The 23,745-nt window shown below is 40.3% G+C and overlaps 1 protein-coding gene across 1 annotated transcript in view; it reads right to left on the bottom strand.

The window, feature by feature from the left end:
- HSD17B12 (hydroxysteroid 17-beta dehydrogenase 12) overlaps positions 1-14,600 on the bottom strand; it is a 166,734-nt gene extending 152,134 nt beyond the window's left edge. Inside the window, exon 1 of the mRNA XM_028111182.2 lies at positions 14,300-14,600. Within this exon, the coding sequence (XP_027966983.1) occupies positions 14,300-14,459 (160 nt within the window). The 5' untranslated portion in view covers positions 14,460-14,600. The remainder of the gene's footprint in view (positions 1-14,299) is intronic.
- Between the last annotated feature and the right edge of the window lie 9,145 nt (positions 14,601-23,745).

The following is a 23,745-nucleotide window of genomic DNA, read 5'->3' on the forward strand; positions in this document are numbered from 1 at the left end:
TCTCCACTACGGCAATACCACTGGAGCGCACATTTCAAAGGCATGTCTTTCCCCAAGGATTTTGGTGGTGAAGCCAGCAACAGCCAAGTGCACGGTGGACAGAAATTCTATCAAATTAATGTTCCTCCCCACCAAGAGCCCTCAACCAATGACTAATGACCGTTGGTGTATAAATATCTGAGCTTCCTGGACCTGCAGGTGAGACAACTCTGAAACTCATGCTCTGCACCAGCTCTAAAGTTCTGTAGTGGGATCAGGTTCTAGTTCACCACGGTGCTTGATAATGCCCCTGTACCGGCTGTGTTCCCTTCCCTGTCTCACTCCCTACCGGTGTTTCTTGGGATCACCTTCCAAATAAACTGACTGCACCTGAATCCCTGTCCCTCAACATCTGCTTCTGGGACAACCCAAAGACAGGAATGCAAAAGGAGAGAAAAGCAAATGTTTCCAGTTGCGGTAATATTAACAAATAAATTGTCAAAAAATATTAACTCATGAATTTCAAAGAAGTAATGTATTTTGAAGCAAATATTATTAAAAGATTTGGGTTTTAGATATAGTTTTAAACTTTGCTAAATTCTAAAAAATTACAAGTACATTCTAGGAAATATTCCCTCATTTCTAAGATAATACCTTTGCTATAGAGATCTAAAAGGTACTGCTTTGTCATCAACCTTATAATTCATAAGAATCTAGCTGAAATAAAGATGAGAACAATAGAAAACCTTTCACTAAAGAAAAAAGAACTCTCTAAATATCTTTAAGCCTGAGACAGGAACAGTGAGGTATTGAGTAAGAAATGACGGGAACTTATAATCACCTTTTATAATAATGCTTGTAATACAATAACAGGACTTTAAACAGTTATGTCAGGTTTGAAAGTCTTCCAATTTTATCACAGTTGAAGTAACACTTTGCTACCAATATTTTAACAATATCGTTAATTCACTATACCTAACTATAGCTTTGGTATATATTAAAAATGAAGTTTAAGGTACTTCTTTAAAACTAGGACAATTTGTGGTTAGTTTCACTTTTTTTTAAAAGATTTTATTTATTCATTTGAGAGAGAGAGAGTGAGAGAGAGAGCACATGAGAGCAGGGAGGGTCAGAGGGAGAAGCAGTCTCCCCGCTGAGCAGGGAGCCCAAGATGGGACTCGATCCTCGGACTCCAGGATTATACCTGAGCCGAAGGCAGTCGCTTAACCAACTGAGCCACCCAGGCGCCCTAGTTTCACTTTTAATACAGAAACCCAGGGGCGCCTGGGTGGCTCAGTCGTTAAGCGTCTGCCTTTGGCTCAGGTCATGATTCCAGGCTCCTGGGATCGAGGGCCACATTGGGCTCCCTGCTTCGCAGAAAGCCTGCTTCTCCCTCTCCCTCTCCCACTCCCCCTGCTTGTGTTGGGTCCCTTGCTGTCTCTCTCTGTCAAATACATAAATAAATCTTTTTAAAAAAAATACAGAAACCCAGCTTACATTCACAAAGTTGTAAAAAAATTTTGTTTTAGGTACATTCTAAAATTGACATATATTAGATAATCACATCAGAGGAAACTCAGGTGTTGATCACGACCAAGTGGCAACAGATCTCAAAATAAATCTCTGAAGCAATCTGAACCTCACATAAACAATTTAATCAACTCCTGGGGCAATTCTATTTCTAGATTTCTAATTGAAAATGGAAAGAGAAAAAAGGCCCAATGTCTAATAATGTGTAAAATGCTTTGTACTGTCTACAAAGAGGATTCAGAGACTCTTAACATCTCTGAAGACTAAGTGGGTACCTTTAGACATATTTGAAAGATGAAATAAACAGAGTGGATGACCAAAGATTCCACAGCTAATAAGTGTCAAAGTGAGAAGGTAGAATATGAACTCAGGTCTTCTGATAAGTTCTATATACTTTCCACCATACTTCCCTGCTTTTCTGCCTAAAAGGAAACAGCAAACATTTATCGAACTAAGGCACAAAGTGCTATATGGGATACACTACATTCAAACCATTCAAAAATACTGTTGTCCCTTTCCTAAAATATTACATGCTGAGGCTCCAAACTTTCCTATAGCACATACTTTATGACAACTATAAACGACTGCTGAACCAAAGGACTTCGGTAAAGAACTTAGAACATTAGACTCAGTCTGGTGCTAATCTCTTGAAAGACTGCCTGACATCCACACAGAACCTGTCAGAGATCAATCTCATTATTTCCCTCCCACAGCCTGCTCCTTCTCTGTGTTTCCAACGTCAGTGACTAGTGTCATCATCTGCCCAGAGTCCAGACATATCGCAGTCCTTCTCGAACTATTTATGACAAAGGCTCACAACTTGAACCTCCTCTCTCGTCTGACTCCCATCCTCAGTCCCTGCCCACCCCCCCATTATCTTGACACAAGTCACACCACCATCACCCAATGCCTGGCTTACCACACCACCGCCACCACCACCAGTCTCCTGCTGGTCTATCTCCTGAGTTGCTCCCTTCACATCCATTCTCCAAAATCTCAGTTGTCCAAAATATAAATTTGATCATGACACTCAACTGCTTAAAATCTTTCAATGACTTCCCACTGCCCTTAGGATAAATAAAACCCTCACCAGAGCCTCAAGGTCCTTTATGACTACCTGCCCACACACCCCAACCCCCACTTCTCCAGCCTTACCTCTTGCTTCTCTCCTCCAGGAGTCTCAGCCCAAATGCTCAGTCCCTCTACTCGAAGTACTCCCCCGTCCTCCAACTCCCCTCATCTGCTCATCTTTAATTCATCAGTGTAATTTGCAGAGTGGTTAACAGGAAGTTCAGGAGACAGAGTTCAAATCCTAGGTCCTCCTACACTTACTAGCTATGACTTTGATCAAATCATTTGCTGTCTATTAACTTAGCTTTCTTTCAGTAAAATGGGGATATTAACAGGACCTATCTTACTGGATTATGTGAGGATTAAGTAAATTCACTGAGGTATTTAGAAAAGTATCTGGTACATTAGCTTTTTTATAAATATTACATCTTATTACCATTATTAACATCATCATCTTCTTCCCTCTACTCTTTTTCTTCCATACTTTGGATTAAACGTTATTTCTTCTAGAAAACCTTCTTTAAGCCCCTGAACTAGATTAGTGCCCCCAATACACTTTCTGGATCTGCTTATATAATGATCTGTGTCCTCTGCTAGACCAATGAAGGCAGAAACTACGGCTTTCTTGCTTACCACTATATTCCCATACTCGGTACTGAGTATGGCACATAGCCCATAGCACATAGCTCAGTCCATTAAGCATCTGCCTTTGGCTCCTAATCCCAGACTCCTGGGATCGGTATGGGGGCCGCACTGGGCTTCCTGATTGGTGGGGAGTCTGCTTCTCCCTCTCCTTCTGCCCCTCCCCTACTTGTGCTCGCTCGCTCACTCTCTTTCTCTCAAAGAAATAAATAAAATCTTTAAAAAAAAAATCATCAGTATGTATCACATTAATTTCACAATATAATCTTTTTTAAATCCACCTATAAAGAGACAGACTTAACGCTTTCTTTCCTCTAAATGTAATAAACTAAAAAAAAAAAAAAAATGAGGCCACCAAAAAAAGAGTATCACAAACAGAAAATAAGAAAATATTCAATTCTTTCTAGTTAAGCTTCCAAAGTCTTCAGCTATCCTTCTATGGTCCTACTTAAATTAAAGCTTCTACTATTTGCATCTACCAAAAAAAAATCACTCTTATTGAGACCCTACTCTCACCCCAAATCTCCAATTAGTAAAGACTGGGAAATACTGGATGTGCTGCTTGTGGTTCTCATTGTATAGCAACATACTTAAGTTCCAAGTGGTTGGGGGTTTTTTCCCCCCTAATCTATTTCAAATACAGAAACACAGAACTAGCCTAAAATAGAATCTCTATTTCACTGTCAAAATTATAAGTAAATATTTAGTACAGAAATCACTGGGAGTTTTAACACTATTATAATTCAAGCCCTAGTACCAAGAATAGACATCCAGCTAAAAAGTCTGCACACGTTAAGTCCACTGTCTTCTTCTAGGGCTAGCTTGACCATAGTCCGGTATTAACCGAAAAGCGTGATCTTAAGAATCATCTAATTTGTTAAAAATACATTTGCCCATGTCCTTTTCTTAGAGATTTTGATTTAGTAGGTCTATGGTGAAGCCCTAGACTCTATATTTTTAACAAGCACATGCAGTTATTTTTATGATCCATGTGCATTTGGATATTGCCATGGCATAAACAGACCTTTCACTTTCAGGCAACATTTGAGGAAGTTTCCAACTTCCTCCAACTAGCTCTTATACGGGTATTCCAAACTGCCTTAAAAATCGTCGTTATCAGGAACTTTGGCAGGAAAGTGGAAAGAATATGGAGCCTGGAATCTGAAAACCTACATTCAATTTCTTCTGCCACTGGCTGCAACCCTTCCACAAGTCACCGCATCTCCCTCTGATCCTGGCGTATTATGTAGAAATAAAAAAACCAACCCTAACTTGCTTTACAGGTTGCTGTGGAAATCATTTGAGAATGCTTGCAAAATCACTTTGCAAATTAAGATGTCATTACAGGAAAATTTCATTAATTCAGCCTCCTCTAATTCAGAGTGTGTGAACACCATTGTCTAACCCACTGTGTTTTTGTTTTTGTTTTTTTCCTTCACATTATCTATAAAAAGATCATCACCTCCTTTCACATGACAGGCAATGAGAGAGAGGTATTGGAAAACACAGATAAGCAGCAGCTCCCTGTTCCCTAGCAAATTTATTAGACTGAATGTGCAAGATTAGGAAAACCTGTTTACTGTATCAGCTCTGTTTATGTGACAAGTCTGGAGGTTCAGCTATCATTAAAGCAAGCTTGGCAATATTTCTACCGGAGTTAGCTTGGTCGTGAGCAGTTAATGCCAGTCATTACAGTAAAACCAATCTGGAGAATGAGTTTTCTACATACTAGGAATGTTAAGGGAGCACTAAAACTGGCATTTAAACTTCTAAAAGGTATTGTAGCCTTTCCTGGCCACCTTGAGGAACACATACTAAAACAATACAATATTTCCTTGGCAATTCAGTGTCATCAACATAATCTGTAGTTGGGGGATAAGCACAGCTGAGACAGTAGGTAAGAGATGTTGGATCAACTCACTTAACTTATACCACTGTATACAATGAAAAAGTTCCCCCAGTCTTAACGTCTATGAAGGGGTATACTGAAAGCACGGCATAATGGTACCCTTGATGACTAGAGGTGCATGTCATTTCTTCTAGAGGTCAGGCTCTTGTACAGGGAGGGCTGTTTTTGCCCCATACCAGTTGCAGAAATACATACTGAAGTCTAGTTCTGGTGGCATCCTCATTGTTACCACTGATCACCCTGACGAATCTCTTCTCCTCTATGTCAGAGCCTACTGCTCATCACTCCCACCACTGCTTTTACTCAGTCTACCCCAGAGGCATCCACCATTTTCTGCCCTTTGCCACTGACCAGGCTTGCCTGGCCATTCTCTAACTGGATGCATGATCTTGCAGCATATTTCCCTAATAGTCTGACTGGAGGAGGTCACCAACAGCCCTTGTGGTTTCATTACTCTTATCATATTCTCTTCTGCTTCCTAATGACATTTCAATTTTCTGAAGTTTCTACAAAATGACTGACTAAAGTTTTGTAAAAATTATCAACCAACCGTTGTATGCATTTCTTTCCATGAGGCAAATAAACTATATCTAGCACTCTGTGGTTAACTTTCTAGAAGTTATTGGCTATATATATTTACCAGTCAATGGCTTTCCCACCCAAGAGATTTTCCAGGGAATTTGGTTCAGTGTCTCCAACAATTCAAAAAGTCTAAAGGTTTAGAAGGCATGGGCATGTTTTATCAGGCCTTCAAAATAACCAAACTAGGGGCGCCTGGGTGGCTCAGTCGTTAAACATCCGCCTTCGGCTCAGGTCATGATCCCAGGGTCCTGAATTCGAGCCCCGCATCGGGCTCCCTGCTAGGTGGGAGGTCTGTTTCTCCCTCTCCCTCTCCCACTCCCCCTGTTGTGTTCCAGCTCTCGCGATCTCTGTCAAATAAATAAATAAAATCTTTAAAACAAAACAAAACAAAATAACCAAACTATATTTTGGTCAACAGATCCTAGAATTTATTTATTTTTTCACTAATTCACTCAACCTTACCAGTTAGCAAGGTTTTGCTGAAATTTTAATTGGAAAAGTCATTCTTAATAAAAGAAAATCTATTTCCAAGAATTTTGTAAGGATTTGGAGATAAATAATCTATATATTACCAAAATTCTATTAATATTTAAATGTTTATTAAATGTGGCAGAGTGGTTGGTTTCCTGTAACAATTTCCTAAAACCGCAGATAAGAAAGGGTATCTTATTACCAGTGCTACTCAAGGACATCTTTTTGATCTCACTACATTTCACACTTTCAAACTGTTATCCTGACCCTGCTATAATATACTAATTCTGTAACCAGTCTTTATCTAACCAGCCTTGGTCTATTTTTTTTTATTTTTTTAAGTTTCTTTTTTTTTTTAAAGATTTTATTTATTCATTTGAGAGAGAGAGAGTGCACACGCACGGGGGAGAGTGAGAGGGAGAAGCGGACTCCCCACTGAGCAGAGGACCCAACATGGGGCTCAATCCCAGGACCCTGAGACTATGACCTCAGCCAAAGGCAGATGCTTAACCAGCTGAGTCACCCAGGTGCCCCTAACCAGCCTTAGTTTAATTTCAATCTCGTTTTTTAGGTGTGCTGTCACTTGAAATTTTAAAACAAAAAAGAAACAAGGTGTACATATTTTGCAAAACAAAAGAAAAAAATGCAAAACCAAAGCAAACACCCCACCCTGGCGCATTCCAGGAAGGGGAAATAACCAAAGGCTCCAAGGCAGCAGTGTGAAGCAAGTCCAAGGAAGTGAGTTCAAGGAAGCATGTTCAAGCAAGAAGTGAAAATGACTGGGAGGGAGGGAGAGAGAGAGGAAAACTGGACAGAGATGAGGTCAGAGGTAAAAGAAGGCAGGAGGCAGGTGGCTGAAAAGCCTTGTCAACCACAGAAAGAATTCTGGTTTTTAATACGAACAGGATGAGAAGCCACTGGAAGGATCTGGGCAGAGGATCACATGATCCAACTTGAGCTTTTCAAGGATCACTCTGGCTGTTGTTTAAGAATCAGCTGGGGCGGTGGGGAGTGGTGGGGGGTGGGGGGGCAGCAATGGAAGCAGAGAGACAGGAGGCTGCCATTCTATCAAGGCAAGAGATTTCAGTGGCTTACACTAGAGTGTAGAAGGAACTGGATTCTGAATATTCTGAAGTTAGAGACAATGGGATTTCCTAATAGACTGTATATGGGGTGAGAGAAGAGTCAGAGATAATTCTAAGATTTTTACAAATTCAATTGAAAAGTTGCACAGAACCAAATTTTCCTAAAACTTCATATCTTAGGTCCACTAAGGGGAACCATACTTCAGGGAAGCACTTGGTCAATCTTTTCACAAAAGCAAGAAATCTTCCTCAAGTAATCACTAATTAAGTGATCTGTTCATAACTTCAAATTTCTAATAGTTTATCAGCTGAGTGAACTATATTATTCTTGGTTTCAACAATTCCTCTTCATCAAATAAGAGTAATATATACAAATAAAAAATGTCCTTAAATATTTACTTAGTATCCATAAAACACACAAAGGACTATACTAGAGCCTCATTTACATCTCATTTTGTTGTCATAATACTCCTGAAAAGCATAAGTCCCATCTGATAGATGAAGAAAGTTATTCTCAGAGGTTAACTATCTTTGCCCAACGTCAAACATTTTAGCCACTAGCAAAGCTCACCCTTGCAGCTCCTACCCCAAAGCCAAAGCCAAAGCCATTATCACTATTGTTAACCAGTGTAATACTCTTGAGAGGCAGTAATTGTTCTAAATCTTAAATTTGCTAGCCTTTCTTCCCTTCCCCCACTGGCTTCATCATTTAAATAGAAAATAACTTCACTTAATGGTGCTAAAGATAACTTTGCGGAAACTGGTTAGTCTCCCTGCAACAGCCAGAGATGGGGTAAACCCCTTGTTTCACTAGACAAAGTGAGAAAATAAAACAAAGTGTTCCCTCTGATACGGGATTTGTGGCAGGCTTCTCAACTACCACACCACGGTTTTATGGACTGACCTCAAGAAAGCAGTAACCCAGTTTCAGGGTTCATGCAACAAACCCTATCACTCAGTCCCTGGTTAAGAGCAGAACTTCCCACACCACAGTTTTTAGATTTTCCCCCAGGGAGAAATGGTCTCTGAAAGATGATAACCAGGAACGGCACAAAAGTACCCTCCCATACTCTATAAAGTATGAATTTGCATTTGGGGATCTTTGGGTTTTTTTAAGGCAATTTTGACTGAGATTACCTGAATAACTTGCACTGGTCCGTCTCTGTGGCAATGCAACAATGTTGGGAAGGTCAGAGAAACAAGGAATTCTCTTTAGAGTTGCAACTCAACAATATCATCCTTCTGCTTAAAATCCCTTCAGTTGTTTTCCCTGTTCCTGGAATAGTTTAAATAGCCCTGCTCCCTGGCTCCTTCTCCCCCCCTTCCACTCTCATTTTACCTCCCACCCATCCCTTCCCGGCTCTAGTCACTCAGGCCCTGTTTTCGTGAGAGCCCTCCAATTTCCAGCCTCAGGAGCCTAACACCTTCTCTTCCCTTCCCTTCACTCATTGCTCCCCCAGGGCAGCTCTCTCAGACCAATCCTGAGCTACTTGATTCTAACATGTGCTACCTAGTCCACAATGCTTCCAGAAACACCAAGCATGTACACATTTGAAAGTGTGCCTTTGATTAAAAAGCAGTATGTTCCAGGGCACCTGGCTGGCTTGTTTGTTAGAGCATATGACTCTTGATCTCAGGGTCGTGAGTTCAAGCTCCACGTTGGGGCGTAGAGATTACGGAAAAATAAAAGCTTAAACACCTAACTTGGCTCAGGTCATGATCTCAGGGTCCTGGGATGGGCCTGGTAGGGCTCCCTGCTCGGCGGGGAGCCTGCTTCTCCCTCTCCCTCTGCCCCTCCCCTGGGTCGTGCTCTCTCTCTCTCTCTCCCACGCTCTCTCTCTCCAGTAAATAAAATCTTTAAAAAATAATTTAAAAATTAAAAAATAAAAGCTTAAAAAATAAAAAATAAAATAAAGCAGTATGTTCCTAAGATATAAAGGAATCCAACCCCAAGTACCCATGCAGTCTATAAACCAATACCAACGCATAAGCACATGCATGTTGTAGAATGGACAACTTGGCTTCTGCCAACTCACTAGCTATGAAACCAAAGACAAAGGAAGTCATTTACCTAAGCCTCTGTTTCTTTCTCTATACACTGGGGATAATAGGGCAGAGCTCAAAGACTGATCAAAGATAATCTATGGCAAATGCCTGGAATACTTCAAGCATTCAATAAATGGCAGTTATTAATATGACTTGGCATTTCATACATAATTCCTCAAATCGTGTGATACCTTCAAAGCCCAGTTAAAGAAAGGGACCTACTGCCAGTGGGCCCTGGTTACTCAAGCAGCCCTTAGCCACTGGAGGTAACTAGACCAATCCTGTGTAGTTATCCAAAGTAAAAACAGAAATTATGCACCACACCCGATTTTGAGAATCCTTTGATTCTTGAAGCTTGGCTAAGCAAAGCCAGCTTGATGAATGGCTTTTCTACAAAAGAAGCCCACCACCCCATGACCTTTCTAAGTCTTCATTGTCAACTGAATTAGAAAAAGCTTGGAATACCACAGGGCCAAATGAGTTTCATCAGGATCCAAAGCTGCAAAATCTCAGGGATCTGCTAATATAGATGTGCAGACAGCAAAATGCAGAGGTAAAGACCCTTTGCAAAATCTAAACTCACTCCACAGAATGGAGTGTTATTCAGCGATAAAAAGAAAGGAAGCACTGAAACAAGCTACAATGTGGGGAACCTTGGAAACGTGCTAAATGAAAGCCAGTCACAAAATACTTCACATTGTAGGATACCATTTATAGGAAATATCCAGAATAGGCACACATATAAATGTACAGAGAGAGACCGAAAGTAGATTAGTGGTTGACTAGGACTTGAGGGGGTGGGGGTTGGGGAGTGACAGCTAATGGGTACAGGGTTTCTTTTAAGGAAGATGAAAATGTTCCAAAATTAGATTATGATGGTTGCACAACCCTGTAACTATAATAAAAATCTTGAACTGTACACTTTAATTTTTTTTTAAAGATTTTACTTATTCGTTTGAGAAGGAGAAACAGAGACAAAGATAGCACAGCTGGGGGAGAGGGATCGGGAGAGGGAGAAGCAACCCCACCGCTGAGCTAGGAGGACCTGGAGATCAGGACCTGAGCCGAAGGAAGACACTTAAACACCTGAGTCACCCAGGCGCCCCTTGAACTGTACACTTTAAAATGGGTAAATTGTATGGTATAGAAATTATATCTCAATAAAGCTATTTTTTAAATCTAACTGCTTAGTGGATCCTTTATTCTTTGCTGCCTGGAGCAATATCCTCTCTATTAAAAACTAAAAATAAGAGCTCAGAGTGCTGTCTTGGGTTTAAAGTTATAAAATATCTTGGCTTTAGAAGTATACTTACCTTGCCTTTCCATCTCTCACCTCCACGTTATTTCAATATCAATCATTTTAGATGAATTGCAATGATGAAAATTGCTAAAATAAATGCAAACTTTATCTATGCTCAAACCAAAGCCTACAGATTACATTCTTTATTTCTCCACAGTAATGACTGTTCTCTCCTTTATTTAGTACAAACTGACCACTTTTGTTAGCAATCTTCTTCTGATTACTCGCTACAGTGACCTTCAAGGAACTAAAGCTCCAGTTCCACAGGAGCTCTTTGTTCTTCTAAGAAATACGGGAAGTATCCCGTAACAGTGACAGGCAAAATTGGCAAAACCCATCTACTAGGGACCTGGTGAAATCAGCGTAACTCACTTGAGTGGCAATGGTACTGGAGAGAACTAGGGAAAAGAGATGACTTAACTCTCAATTACAGGAAAGAGATAAACTAGGGTATGGGCCAAGTAATGCATGGTCTTAAAACCCTAACTAGATTAAAGAATATGTGGTCTGAAATATTTTTACTGATTGCAAAGCAGACCTGTTTTCATGTTTTTACAAGCTTTTGGGGTTTTGTTTGTTTTTTTGTTGTTGTTGAGATATAATGACATACAGCATTATACTAGTTTCAGGTGTACAACGTAAACGATTTGATAGTTGTTTTTTTTTTTAAGATTTTATTTATTTGACAGAGAGAGACACAGCAAGAGAGGGAACACAAGCAGGAGGAGTGGGAGAGGGAGAAGCAGGCTTCCTGCCGAGCAGGAAGCCCCATGTGGGGTTCGATCCCAGGACCCTGGGATCATGACCTGAGCTGAAGGCAGCCGCCCAACCGACTGAGCCACCCAGGCACCCCACGATTTGATAGTTGTATATATCGTGAAATGATCACCACAGTAAGTCTAGGTAACATCCATCACCATACATATTTACAGAATTTTTTTCTTGTGAATTTTTTCCTGCCCAAAGTGGGGCTTGAACTCATGACCTCAAGATCAAGGGTCACATGCTCCATCGACTGAGCCAGGCAGAAACCTCTTGTGATGAGAACTTATGATTTTTTTTTAAAGATTTTATTTATTTATTTGACAGAGAGATAGAGAGCACAGATAGGCAAAGTGGCAGGCAGAGGGAGAAGCAGGCTCTCCGCTGAGCAGAGAGCTCGATGCGGGGCTCGATCCCAGGGCCCCAGCTGAAGGCAGACACTTAACTGACTGAGCCACTCAGGTGCTCCAGAACTTTTAAGATTTAATCTCCCGGCAACTTTCAAATTTTCAGTCAAGTATTATTAACTATAGTTGCCATGCTGTACATTACATCCCCATGACTTATTTATTTTTCCAAGCTTTTGTTTTTAAGTTTAGAAGCACTTAAATCTGATCAATACACCAGTTACTGTGGGAAAAGACAAAAAAAAAAAAAAAATGGGGACCCACACTCCTGCTCCTTCAGATTCTAAAATCTGAGGAGAAATTAAACATACTCACATGAAGACACTTAAGAATAACAAGAATAAAAATACATTATCAACTCAATGCACATTAATATATCATAAAGTATTTAATTGTTATGGAGAGGAAGATGTTATATGTTAGTACTAGAAAGTAGAAAATGTCTCCCTAAAACTGCCTGCTACCACCATTTATTCAAAGAAGGCTGCACAGGATGAAGATACCAATTTTATAGGGGAGAAAACTTATTAGTGCTATTTAGACACAAAAATTAATTCTAATAATCCTAACCTCGACTGAAAAAATTATCTACCTAATTTGAATCACATTTAACTCTAATTATTCAAGTGTCATCTCTGCTGCTTTGTTTGTCAAATTATTTCAGTTCATCCCTCCAAATGATACAAAGAACCTGTTTAAGATGAAGTACTCTTAATTTTGTTTTTCAAAGATTCCCTGAATTTGGAGAGGTAAAGAAAATATTTTAAGATCCAGGCCACCACATATATGTAATGTTACAAATAACAACTTGATCATTTCTTCTGCTCAAGTACTTAAAAAAGAGATTTTTCTAACAATCCAGGGTAGACTGAACTTAACAATCACAGTGTCACCTTATGATACTATGATCCTCTGTTACATCCCAGTGTTCTGGTTCAAAATTCATTTCTAAATCTTTTAAACACTTCCTTCAATTTAGCAAGTATCCTTCCTCTGGGACAAATCTTTTCAATGATGATTTGGACCATCTGAGTTATTACACTACGGTCTACTTTAGATCGTTTAAAAAAAGTTATTAACATGACTCTTTGCTTACAAAACTTCATCTTGATATGTGATTTCCTAATGCACTGGAATCTTGTGTAACTATCTCCAAAGTTGACAAGCTAGTTTTCCAAATGTGACAAACAAGAAGTTGGGCAAGTCAATTGTGAAATCATAAACTTTATTACAATCTAGTTGAGCACTTCACTTGTTTTTCAAGGAATATCAGAAACCACTAAGTGATTTTTTAAAAATGAGTATTATAATGTGAACAAGCTGCTTCACATCATGGACAGAGCTCTTACATATCCATTCCTACTTGAGATGTGTTCTCTTTACATTGCTGTCCCAAAAAGGTTTTTCCTACTAAGTTATTTAAATGTTTTGAATGAATAAAGTGAAGAACATGGAGTTCCATTATTTGTGTACCTTAGTGGAGCCTAGTCTGAAAGCAACCCCTAACCATCCCAAAATTCAATCAAATGCTTGGTGAAGTGTATATTCAATAATGAAATAGCAGAATAATCACAGAGAACGACCACAGCCCACCACTTGATTTAAAAAGAAAAAAAGCCCAAAGAAAGGAAAAATACAGAAAAGCAACAAAAAAGAAAGAAAAGCCAGGGCAAAACTTCCCTGCAGGTAATTTTCCCAACTTCTGCAATCTGACCTTTCTCTTCTACTTTTAAAATCCTCCAACTGAATGGAACAAGATCCGTATGTTTAGCTTACTCTTTGGGGGAAAACTTTTTCCTGTAAGTGTCCTTCTGCCAAAGTATTTCTGATTTCTACACGGAGAGATACCGTTTTGCAGAGGCAGTAATGTTACACATCAGGCCTCCAGAAAAGTTTAAGGAGAAATTAAAAACAAAACAAAAACCTTGTAAATTACATGAACTAGGCCGAATCCAAGTAATTGGAGAGAGGCAAGTTTCCAAAAAGCAGAAAGACTTCTGTAATTCTATGTCCTCTTCGTCCATCTTCACCCCCAAAAAAGTCAACAGAATGCCTTTCACCCTTAGCAGGGGACCCCTATTCCAATCAAACGAAAAACTTTATTTTAAAAACACTGAACAAGGGGCGAACCTCGGTGCGCAGTGTGACTGAGGAGGCAGCAAGGTGACGGACTCCCGGCCATGAACCCGGAATGGCTTAAAGGACACAAGTCCCTGGGAGTTCAGGCCAGATTGCTCCAGCACCCACCAAGTGCACCAAGTGGCACTTCAGATTCGCTGAGTTGGGCCGACAACGTATTTACTATTTAAGAACTCTACAAGTCCAGACAAGCCAGCAGCCGTATAAGGGGCCGGGCGGGTACGAGGGACGCAGGGGCCTCAGGAGGGAGAAGGGACCTGAAGAGGGGAAGGCCAGGCGCTGGGCCCGGACGTGGTCAGCACCGGCCAGACCCCGGCCTGGAGCCCCGCGAGCCGCCCCAAGAGCGAGGGGGCCGGCGGCGCTGGATTGCACTCACCTGCCCATTCTCCGAGCCTGGGTCCGACCCCGGCCTCGTGACTCAAACCCCAGACCCGAAGGGCCGTGAAGAGCAAGTACGAGATGCGCAGGGCCACGTAGGCCACGGTGCCTGCGCCTACCCAGTACAAGAAGCCGGCGGCAGGAAAAGCGCTCTCCATGGCTTTCAACTAGGCCTTACTACCTTCGTGAATGCAAAAACGAATGAATGAATCCAGGAAGAGGCGCCCGCCGTGACGGTGAGGACGACACTAACAGGCGCTGCCCCGGCGCCTCTTTCGGCCTAAACCCCGCCCGCGGCGCCATATCCGTGCCGCCATTGGTGATCTAGCGTTCCCGCTGTGCGTAGTGCGTCAGCCACTGGCTGATTCCAGTTTCGCTACCCCTCCCATGTCCCCTCACGCGCGCACTGGGCCCTGTTTCTGTTCCGAGCCGGTTCCTTGCCAATCACACTTCAGCCCCGCCCAACGCGTCACCACGCCCCCAGGATTCCGCCAGAGGGCGGCAGGTCTCACCCCACCAAATCGCCCAGGTCTCTCGTTGGCTGCAGTGGTCCTCACGACAGCGGGAGACTGCGCTCCGATTGGCCAGGGAGACCCAGCTGCGTTCGAGCTCGGGATCTAGGAGGGAATGGGGTCTGAGAAGCCACTAGTGAATGGGAAGATGGTAGTAAAAAGTGGGCGTGGAGTCTTGGTTTTATTTTCCCCTCTGTATTAAATACTTCTGTATCACTGTTAAATATTCTGTCATTGTTCCCATAAACTTTTCCGAATAAAGGCTTGCATCTCCCATTTCTATGTCTCCCTCACGGAACATCTTCCCTCCAGTTACATGCACTTACTGTGGACCTTCTAAATACTCCCTCTCGCCCTGAGCATTAAACAACAATGCTCCCAAGGTCTTGGCGTTCAAGGCAAATAACTTCATGGACTCAAATAACTGTAATACACAGTGGCATAAGAGCTGTAAGATGAATGAGAAATAGAGGAACATAGAGGAACACAGCTTGATGAATCAGTAGTTTGGGGAAGGGACTCCATGTTTAACCTAGGACCTTAAAGGACAATAGAGATTTTTGTTTTACTCCCTTTTTTTAAATTTACGTTTTCTGTGGGGGTAGGTGGGGTGCGAGGGGACGCAAAAGTTGTGGTCCTAGTAGAGATAAGAAAACTACCTCCACAAAGTTATACAAGGTAAGCATGGGAGATTGTGTAATGCAATAGAGTGCTTCACACTTACTCTCTCATCCATCAAGAGTTTTTGTTTCCTTTTCTGGCATGGATCTGGTTTATATAAAACACCTAAAATTTTTCTTAGCCAGTAGGGACTGCCGATTCAAGACTTGAGACTTTTTTAAAAGGCAGGAATTTAAGGGTAATAATTGTAAGGATCAACAGTTCAACATATCTTGAAGCTAACGTAATAATTTTATAATATTTAGTTTCAGAACCTTATCTCTCCCTGCCCAACCCCCCACTCTTTTTCCACCCTCTTCTCAGAATAATTAAGTATAACCCTAAGGCTGATACTATTCTTTATAAACTGTCAACTGTCTAGCAGAATGCAGCCATGTGAGTTGAGCAGGCACATTTTGTTTTCATTGAATTTGATACCCTTGGCTGAGGTTGCCCGTCCAGTTCAATGAAATCCCACCACTTTTTTGTCTCAACATCTCCCTCTAGCCAAAGTCTTCACATGCAGTGTAGCCCCAAATGCATATACAAGGGTGCCTGCTGGCTCAGTCAATAGAGTGGGCGACTCTTGAGGGTTGTAAATTTGAGCCCCACGTTGGATGTAGAGATTACTTACAAATAAAATCTTAGGGGCACCTGGATGGCTCAGGGGGACTCTTAATTTCGGCTTAGGTTGTGATCTCGGGTGGAGGGATGAGCCCTGCGTCAGACTGGGCGCTGAGCAGGGAGGCTCTTTAAGGATTCTCTCTCCCTCTGCCCCTCCCCCTGCTGGTGCATGCGCACGCTCGCGCGCGCTCTCTCTCTCTCTAATAAATAAATCTTTAAAAAATAAAATAAATAATTTTTATTTTTAAAAATATTTCTAATATTTTTATTTTATTATTTTATTATTTTATTTTAATTATTTTATTTTTATTTTAAAAAATAAAAACTTAAAAAAATAAACTAATAATATGCATTTGTGTTGCATTTGTATGTATGTCTATGGCCCCCAGTAGAACTTATGATTATTGGGAACACTATGCTGTGAATCCATAGGACCTAGAACAGTTCCTGGAACCCTGAGATACTCAATAAACATCTGACAAATAAATGGAAGTGAAGATTCATTCATTCAACAAATATTGCTGTACCAGAAACTAAGCTAGGTAAGTACTGGATATACAATAATGAGCAAATAGTCAATTCTCAGTCCTCATCCTGTTCTACCATTCAATGATGAGTGGCCTCTGTTTTCCTTACCAGCTGCTCCTTCCCAGATGCTCCTTCCCATCCTTCGATGGATGGCCCCTCCTAATGCTGGCCTCTATATGATCCAGTGCCCTTGGGCTCAGACCTCTGCTCTCTTTACTTCTCTACAGTCTCCCTACATGATTTTATCCAGTCCCTTGGTTTTAAATATCAACTGTAAGTTGATGAATTCCAAATATCTCTGGCCAGGCTGAACTTCTGCTCAGAGGTGTGCATAAATACATAATCTCTACCTGACTACTCAACATCTCCATTAAGATGTAAAATAAACATCTCAAGGGAAACATGTTCAAAACAGACTCTACCCCCTCAAACATACACACACACACACACACTTCTCTGCTTCCAATCTGTTAAAAGTATCACTATTTACCAGCTTTCTAAGGTTTAAAACTAGGGGTCAGCCTTGATTTTTTTCTTTCCATTACATTCCCACATTCAGTTCTTCAGCAAGTCTTGTTCACACTACCTCCAAAATATATCTTGACTGACCACTTCTCCCCACTTCTGCTACTACCAACCTAATCCAAATCACAAGGATTTCTTACCTGGAATATGGCAATAGCCTCCTCACTGATCTCCCAGAAACTGTCTTGAGGTTTGTTCTCCATGAAGCAACTTGAGTGGTTGTTGTTGTTTGTTTGTGGTTTTTTTCAAGTAAATTAGGTATCATTTCTTCTGTTCAAATCCCTTCAAGGACTTTAGAAATCAGATTAAGAACAAAATCCTCCAAGACTAGTTTATCTTCCCTGACCTCTCCAGCAGCATCAACAACTCCTGTGCTCACTTGATTCCAGCCACATGTCTTGCAGTTCCCAAAATAAGTCAAGTTCATTCCAATCTCACAACAGTTCTATTTCCTGTTCCTTTTCCAGAACCTCTTACCCTCTGTCTCCCAAGTCTCACTCCTTTATATTCTTTGGGCTTCTGTGTACACATTCTCCCACTTAGAGTGGTTTTCTCTGATGGACCTACATAAATAGACCAAATCACCTCTTCTCCTTTGCCCTGTCACTACTTATCTTTTTACCCTAATTTACTTTCCTTATAACCCTTAATGCCTTCAAACTGTTTGATTATTTGGTTTTTGTCCATCTTCCCAATAGAATGTATGTTCATGAGGACAGTGACACTTTCTTGTATCTTCACCCAGGATGTGCACCTAAGAATAACTGACACTTCCTAGGTATGCAGTAAATACCCGTTGAATGAATGAATGGTGAATAAATGAAAATAGTCTAGCTAGAGAGGCAGACATTAAGCACATCCAACTAGTTATATGATAAAAATTGTAATGAGTACAAAGAAGAAAAGAATAGGGGTTAAGAAAAGAAGATAAAGGGAGGACCTAATTTAGATGGGAAGAGGGGACTGCCCTGAAAAGCCTTTCTAAGGAAGTGACATTTGAGTTGGGATCTAAGGCTAAGTAGAAATTAATCGGGCAGAGTAGGACGGGGTAGAGGAAAGGAGAGAGCAACAAATACCCACTGAGGGTTTTGTTGTGATTTTGAAGAACGCACACACACACACACACACACACACACACACACACCACACATAAACATGCCTCTAGCACTACCATAGCATCTGACATAAAAATAAACAGGCAACAAAAAATAACTGTTGATTTTGGATTTTTTTAATGAATAATGACAGGCACCATTGAAATGGACTTTCTACTGTTCTTAGAATTTGTATTGAGTATGGTACCTTTGCTCAAGGAATGTTGATTGAAACCACCTCATTTTGGTACCCATTTTTTTCTATCAGGTCTGAGCAGTGCCCTTGCAATTAATAAGAATAATCTTTATTAAGAATGCACACATATGGGGCGCCTGGGTGGCTCAGTCGTTAAGCATCTGCCTTCGGCTCAGGTCATGATCCCGAGGTCCTGGGATCCAACCCCGCATCGGGTTCCCTGCTCCGCAGGAAGCCTGCTTCTCCCTCTCCCACTCCCCCTGCTTGTGTTCCCTCTCTCACTGTGTCTTTCTCTGTCAAATAAATAAATAAATAATTTTTTTTAAAAGAATGCACACATATATTTACTAAAAGAAAAAGACAGTAGCATCACAGGGTGAAGTGTCTGTGCCAGAGAAAGCCCTTTGCGGTCCAGAGGGCTATATACTTTTGGAACTGAACAGCAATCCTTTGTCTATGGAGAAATTTTATGAACCACTTAAAAACTCTAATGCAGGGGCACCTGGGTGGCTCGTTGGTTGAGTGTCTGACTTCAGCTCGGGTCATAATCTCAGGGTCCTGGGATTGCGCCCTTTCTTCCTCTCCCCCTCTCCATGCCCCTCCCCCAATTTGAGCTCTCTCAAAAAATAAACAAAATCTTTCTAAAAAACTTAAAAAAAATTTTTTTTTAAACCTCCTAATGCATACAGGAACCTACAATGATGGTCTACTCCTATTCAGCAGTATTCTGTGCTAAAATTTAACATACAGACCAGGGTTCCCAGGGATTGGCAGACATCCTAACCAAACATATGAAACCATTAATAACTCTCCAAAGAGGAAGCAATACTATAAAACTTTGGGCTTTGGTGTCAGGTAAATCTGGAACCATATCCCAACCCTACCTCTTATTAGCTCTATGATTGTGTATGGATTTAGCTACTAAGCATTCAAATTTCACAACAGTAAAATCAGACAATACTATATAAGCATTTAGCAGTGATTGGCAGAAAGGCATTAAGTGTCCAGTGAGAAAAATGAGGCCTAAAATATCTAAGTAACTTTCCTATGGACATATAGAGAGTAAGTGGCAGAACTGGGATTTCAGCTAAAAAGGTGTGGTTATGAAATCATGTCTCAATAACTAGCTCAGAAAGGCAACATAAGAAATGATTAACAGAGAGGTGAAGAGTCCCTGGAAATAGCTGGTTGTTATACAAGTAGCATACTCAGACACAACCACATTAAATTTCGGTCTCATTTATTTAAAAGATTTAGAGTTCAGAACAGTCTTTAATATGGAAAAATGTGAATCAACAATATTGCATCATATTAGTATACAGATGGTCTCATTTAATTTCAAATTCATTTTCAATATTTCCATAAATTGAGTTTCAGATCAGATTTTCATGATGAAATCAGGAGTAGTTCAATATAATGAAAGAAAATTCCATAACTAGGGAATTTCCTAGAAGCTAGGAATTTTTAAGAATACCGTTAAAAGAGAGCCGAATCCTTCATTTGGCTACATAATAAAACTTACGTATTTTTAACAGTTCTGTCTTCTTCTAGCTCATCTTCATTTAAACATAGCTCAAAACATTGTACTTATCTCTCCTTTAAGTTCAGTTGAGAAGGTGTTCAGTCCTGGAATTAAAAAAAAAAAAAAAAGAGCCACGATTAACAAACAGGTTTAAAAGAAACTGAAATTTTTGGCATTAGAAGTCAGGTTTCCATGAGTGCCTGGGTGGCTCAGTTCAGTTAAGTGTCTGCCTTCAGCTCAGGTCATGATTCCAGGACCTGAGATCGAGTCCCACATCAGGGAGTCTGCTTCTCCCTCTGCCCTTCCACCACCCTACCCCCTGGCTCATGTGTGCTCTTTCTCTTTCTCTCTCTCTCCCAAAAATAAATAAATAAAATTTTCAAAAAAAAAACCCAAGAAATCAGAAGGTTTCCAAAAAATTAATATTTCTTTAACAAACAATATTACCATTTAATTTCTTTCACAAACAATATTACCAAAAGACATGCACATTAACATTTACTATGCTTTGTTATTGCATTAGCATGTTAAAAGTTGACCTCACATACATTATCCCATTCAAAGATCTCAGTAGCACTGCCCTTTTCTAACATGAAAACAAACTCTTGAAGATGGACTCTTGCCTAAGAAAACTAAAACCAGTCGTTTTAAAACAAGTGATCAAAAAACATGTTTTAATATTTTATTTTTTAGTTTCAAAAGATCACAGAGGTATATAAAATGAAAAAGTATCCCACCCCATTTCTTATCCCCACAAATGACAGCTGGTAATTTGGAGTGCCTTCTTCCGTTTCTTTTTCTATGTAAATATAAAGCTATACGATATAGACAACATACATACACTTTTTTTAAAGTAAAAACTGTGATCATACAAACATAATCCAGCAACCCTCTTTCTCCATTCAATACACCATTAAAAATACCACGGTGAGTAGTGGCTGGTCTGCTCAGTCGGAAGACCATGAGACTCTTTTTTTTTTAAAGATTTTATTTATTTATTTGACAGAGAGAGAGAGAGACAGCAAGAGAGGGGGAACACGAGCAGGGGGAGTGGGAAAGGGAGAAGCAGGCTAAGCAGAGAGCCTGATGAGGGATTCAATCCCAGGACCCTGAGATCACGACCGGAGCGGAAGGCAGACGCCTCACAACTGAGCCACCCAGGCACCCCAAGCATGAGACTCTTGATCTTCAGGTTGTGAGTTTTATCCCCACATTGGGTATAGAGATTATTTAAATAATAAATGAATACTTAAAATTACCATGGTGAAAACTTGACATATCAATACTGTGCATGAACCAGATTTTTTTTATTGCACCAACAGATTAATCATTCCAACAACCTTACCCAAAATACTCTTTCACTTAAAAAAAAATTAGTACCATGGTGAACAAATCAATTTAACAGTAGGTGAAAGGGAAAGAAAATAATATATTTTTGTCAGCATCATACTTCCAGCCAAAAATAAAATTTTAGGATGGTTAATACAAGCAAACTAAAGTAAGTAACATTGGGGAATTTCAGGGGAAGTTTGTCTTCATCTTAAGGCCTACTTTAGCAATGGACTCAGGATTTGCTATCTTTACTCATATTTTTCCTAAAATTTCTAGCTACTTTAATTGCTATTACTTTTGCCTCATTTTCTTTCTTATTTTTATTATATTTATAAATATGTTTGATACACGGGCACCTGGCTGGCTCAGTAGAGCATGCAATTTTTGATCTTGGGGTCATGAGTTCGAGTCCCACGTTGGGTGTAGAGATTTCTTATCTGATACGTACAAAAGATTACATGAAATACATAAGCTAGTTATAAATCATAATATAATAAAAAATTATAAACCCACCACCCAACTCAAGAATGAAAAAACCAAGAACCCACCCTATCCCTACAGTCCTATATATTTTGTATCACTCTATTGCTTTTAGGTATAATTATTTAAAGTATATATATGTATATGTATATATACATATACTTGCATGTAAATACTTTATCACAAATTTATATGAAATAATAATATATTGTACACTTTTGCTTATTTTTGAGATCTATTGAAAACCATAATATAGTGGATGCTGGAGTATGCAACCCTGATATCCTCTCCAGGACCAAGACATTCATTTGCAGAGAGTGCTAGTTGCTGAGGGCTCCCAGTTGTGACCCCCTATGGGAACTGTTCTTGGCCGAAGGGAGTTGCTCTGCCCTCTCCCCACAGGTAGCCTGCATCCAATGCCTAGTTAATGCAGGACTACACATGCCTGGCCCACTTATCTCAATTATGGACATCTGTGAGGCCATCCTACGTTCAGAGCTCCCTGTGGGATCAGCCCAGGCTTCTGTTACTCCTGCATCACAGTTCAACTACTCCCCTCAGCTTAATCCCACTTCCCCCACTCCCTTACAGACGCTGCTCCCTAGAGCACTCCATAAATAAGTCCCCTGCAAGCAAATCTCAATCTCAGAGTCTGTTTCCTGGGAAACCTGATTGTATGGGTTGAATTGTGTCCCCCAAAAGATATGTTGAATCCTAACTGGCCCCCACCAACATATGAATGTGGCTCTATTTGGAAATAGGGTCTTTGGAGATGTAATCAAATTAAGACGAGGTTAGACTAGACTCTGGTGGGCCTTAAATTCAATGACTGTGTCCTTATAAAGGGAGATTTGGAGTCACGCAGGGAGACAGAGGAAAGAAGGTTACAGGAGCTGGAGAATGTGGTTGTGCAACCACAAATCAAAAAATTTAAGGATTGCCAACACCCACCAGAAACTAGAAGAGGCAAGGAAGAATTCTTCCCTAGGGCTGTCAGAGGGCCCTGCACATACCTTGATTTTGGACTTCTAGACAACAAAACTGTGAGAGAATAAATTTTTGTCCTTTAAAGCCGCCTAGTTTTTATCAATCTGTTATGGTAGCCCTGAGGAAACTCATATAAACCTAAGACCTATACTTGGGTAGTCTTCTGGGACTTCCTTTTTTACTCAACATCATGTTTCCAAGAATTATTCACGTTGTTTACTGCAGCTGTACCTCTCTTTCTTTTTTCTTCAATATCAATGGCAATATTTCATCAGAGACATTAATGAATAATATATATATGAAAAAATTTTTCTAAAAATGATTATGCCTCTGTTTTGGGGTGCAGTCTTTTTGTTTATGTTCCTTTATTTTATTTATTTCCATTTTTGAGAAAAATTTCTATATAAATTTTAATATTCATGACATAACTACCTTTGTATATGTAAGTGTGTGTTAGGCAAAATAATAATCCTCACCACACTTAAAGAGATACACATCCTAATCACCAGAACCGGCAAATGTTACCTTATCGAACAATATATTGTGATGATATGACTAAGTTAAGGACCTCAAGATGGGAAGATTATCCAAGCGAGCCTAATCTATGTCACATGGGTCCTTAAAAATTGGAGAACCTGCCCCAGATTTGGTCAGAAAAGGAGATGCAACTATGGAAGAATGGTCAGAGAGATGCAGTGATGCTCACTAGAGGATGGAAGAAGGGGTCCGTGAGCCAAGGATTGAAGGCAGCCTCTAGAAGCTGAAAAGAAGCAAGGAGACAAACCCTTCCCGAGAACCTCTGAAAGGAACACTTTAACTTTAGTCCAGTGAGTCCGATTTTGTAATTCTAACCTATAGAACTGTCAGATAACAAGTGTGTGTTGCTTTAAGCCACTAATTTGTGGTAATTTGTAATAGCTACAATACAAAACTAATACCGTGCATGTGTGAGTCCCAAGGAAGCATACCTGAATCTGGCCCCAG

The sequence above is a fragment of the Eumetopias jubatus genome, unplaced genomic scaffold, assembly GCF_037043125.1.
Source record: "Eumetopias jubatus isolate StellerSeaLion01/CBP00866 unplaced genomic scaffold, mEumJub1_p1.0 scaffold_13, whole genome shotgun sequence".
Classification (NCBI taxonomy): domain Eukaryota; kingdom Metazoa; phylum Chordata; class Mammalia; order Carnivora; family Otariidae; genus Eumetopias; species Eumetopias jubatus.